The sequence below is a fragment of the Trichechus manatus genome, unplaced genomic scaffold, assembly GCF_000243295.1.
Source record: "Trichechus manatus latirostris isolate Lorelei unplaced genomic scaffold, TriManLat1.0 scaffold00113, whole genome shotgun sequence".
Taxonomy (NCBI): domain Eukaryota; kingdom Metazoa; phylum Chordata; class Mammalia; order Sirenia; family Trichechidae; genus Trichechus; species Trichechus manatus.
The window spans coordinates 1,548,091-1,550,275 of record NW_004444049.1 but is presented as its reverse complement, the minus strand read 5'-3'; the positions used below and the strand labels follow the sequence as shown (position 1 = coordinate 1,550,275).

Sequence of the window (2,185 nt, the reverse complement as noted above, 5' to 3'; positions counted from 1 at the left end):
TCCACTCTGCCAGATTTTCCACCACCCGAAACAGAAGCTCAGTGCTCTGCGGCAACACCCAACTGCATCTTTGCCTCTCCAGAAGAAAGGCTTCATGGAAGCCAATTAGTCATGTAAACAGGTCCGCGCGGTGCCTGCTCAGAGCCACTTAGAGACAAGTGTTTTTGAGGACCTCTTCTAGAAGCTCCACTCTGCTTACAAGCCGCCAACGAGCCGTGCCTGCCGCCAGCTCTGTGGTTCGCGCGTCTCCCACGGGCCTGCTCACCGCACGTGTCTCAGACTCTGCTAAGCCAGGCAAAGTTCACGGCTGAATGAGGCCGCGGCCTTAGTTGGAATTCCAGTTGCCGTCAAGTCATTTCTGACTCATGGCGACTCCATGTGTGTCCCAAAAGAACTGCACTCCGTAGGGTTTTCAATGGCTGATTTTTTTTTGGAAAAAAATAGATTGCCAGGCCTTTCTTCCGGGGTGCCTCTGGGTGGATTTGAAATGCCAACCTTTCAGTTAGCAGCCGAGCTTATTAACCATTCGCACCACTCAGAGACTCCAAGGACATTACTGCAAAAAAAAAAAAAAATTGCTGTGGAGTGGATTGCCAGGCCTTTCTTCCAAGGTGCCTCTGGGTGGACTCGAACCCTCAAGCTTTGGGTTAGCAGCCGAGCACTTAACCATTTGCATCAGCCAGGGCTAAGTCAAAGTGGGGCCTTTAACATTGGTTTTCTTTTCCCCCAGGAATCTGGTACAATATTCTCAGAGGTGTGGGGAAGCTGGCAGTCATCATCAATGTAAGTGACACCGGGGCTCTCAGCTGAAGGGACACTCAGGCCCTGAGCTCCCACGCTGGCCAGGCCAACAAGGGGGCCTAGACCTGGGTCTCCTGCCCCAACCTCAGTGCAGCCCTGACCTGGCCAGATTCTGTCATCGTTACCAATGTCCCTTGGTCTGCATGAGGGCAGGGGGTGAGTCCTCAAAGGCTGGGAAGGTTACCACCCCATGTTACAGATGAGGCACAGAGAGGGTGAGCAACTTGCTCAAGGTTACACAGCCCTGGGCATCGGGCCCCAGGCTCCCTGCTCTCACCACGCACCAGACAGAACGAGCTGGCCCAGAGCTTTCCCTTCCCACCTCCTTCACTTCTCTAACCAGCCCGCCAGCGCAGCGAGGCGCATAGGGAGGACATGATGAGTCCTGGTTTACAAGGAGAGAGAGGAGGCACAGAGAGGTTAGCTGGCATGTCTGAGGCCACACGGCCTGTGAGGGACAGCCCACTGACCCCAAGGCTTCCCACTCTGGAGCACACTGTCCCGGCCTCCGGGCCCTCTCCTCGGCTTCCTTTGGTCACACCACATGCTGAGCCCACGTGGCCACCGTCCCTGCCTAGTGGTGGAGGGGGCAGAGAGCCACATGGCCAGGCCCCTGCCCAGCCTGGGGATCCACACCCACCCCGCTGTCCCCCCAGGTAATAGGCAGCCTTTCCCCATACCCCCTCCCCTGCCCAGCCTGGGGGCCCCTTGCTCACTCCCCTGTCCCCCCCAGGCCTTTGTGATTTCCTTCACGTCTGACTTCATCCCGCGCCTGGTGTACCTGTACATGTACAGCGAGAACGGGACCATGCACGGCTTCGTCAACCACACTCTCTCCTCCTTCAACGTCAGTGACTTCCAGAATGGCACAGCCCCCAACGACCCCCTGGACCTGGGCTACGAGGTGCACATCTGCAGGTACCCTCTCTGCCCCTCCCCTGAAGAGCCACACTTGGGGGAGTCCTCAGAAGCCTGCACGTGAGCTAGGCGTCTTTCAGGGCCAAGGGACAGAACAACCCAAACTTGCCTGAAAAAAGATACCTGGTGGGGTGGGGGGATTGGTTGGTTCCTGTGACTGAGACATCCAGGATAGATTCAGGTACAGCTAGATCCAGGTGCTGACTTTGCCATCAGGCCCCGCCTTCCTCCACACAGGCTTGTCTTCTGGCAGGTGCCCTCCTGTGCTGTGAGGATGCCCCAGCGGCTCTCCCTCAACACCCTCCCTGCTCAGCAGCCCCAGGGAAGGAGTCCTCTTTCCCAGTAGCCCACACGAGTCCCAGGACTGAGTCTCGCCTGCCTATCTCAGGTCACATGCCATCCCTGAATCCATCGCTGTTGCCAGGAGGTGGAGGACTCTCGCTGGCTTGGCTTGGGTCATGCCAGT

General features: G+C 57.6%; 1 protein-coding gene across 1 annotated transcript in view; it reads left to right on the top strand.

Annotated features, from left to right (window-relative positions):
* ANO1 (anoctamin 1) overlaps positions 1-2,185 on the top strand; it is a 144,311-nt gene that overhangs the window by 134,988 nt on the left and 7,138 nt on the right. The window contains 2 exon segments of the mRNA XM_012557644.1: positions 731-783; positions 1,535-1,719. Coding sequence (XP_012413098.1) covers positions 731-783; positions 1,535-1,719 — 238 coding nt within the window.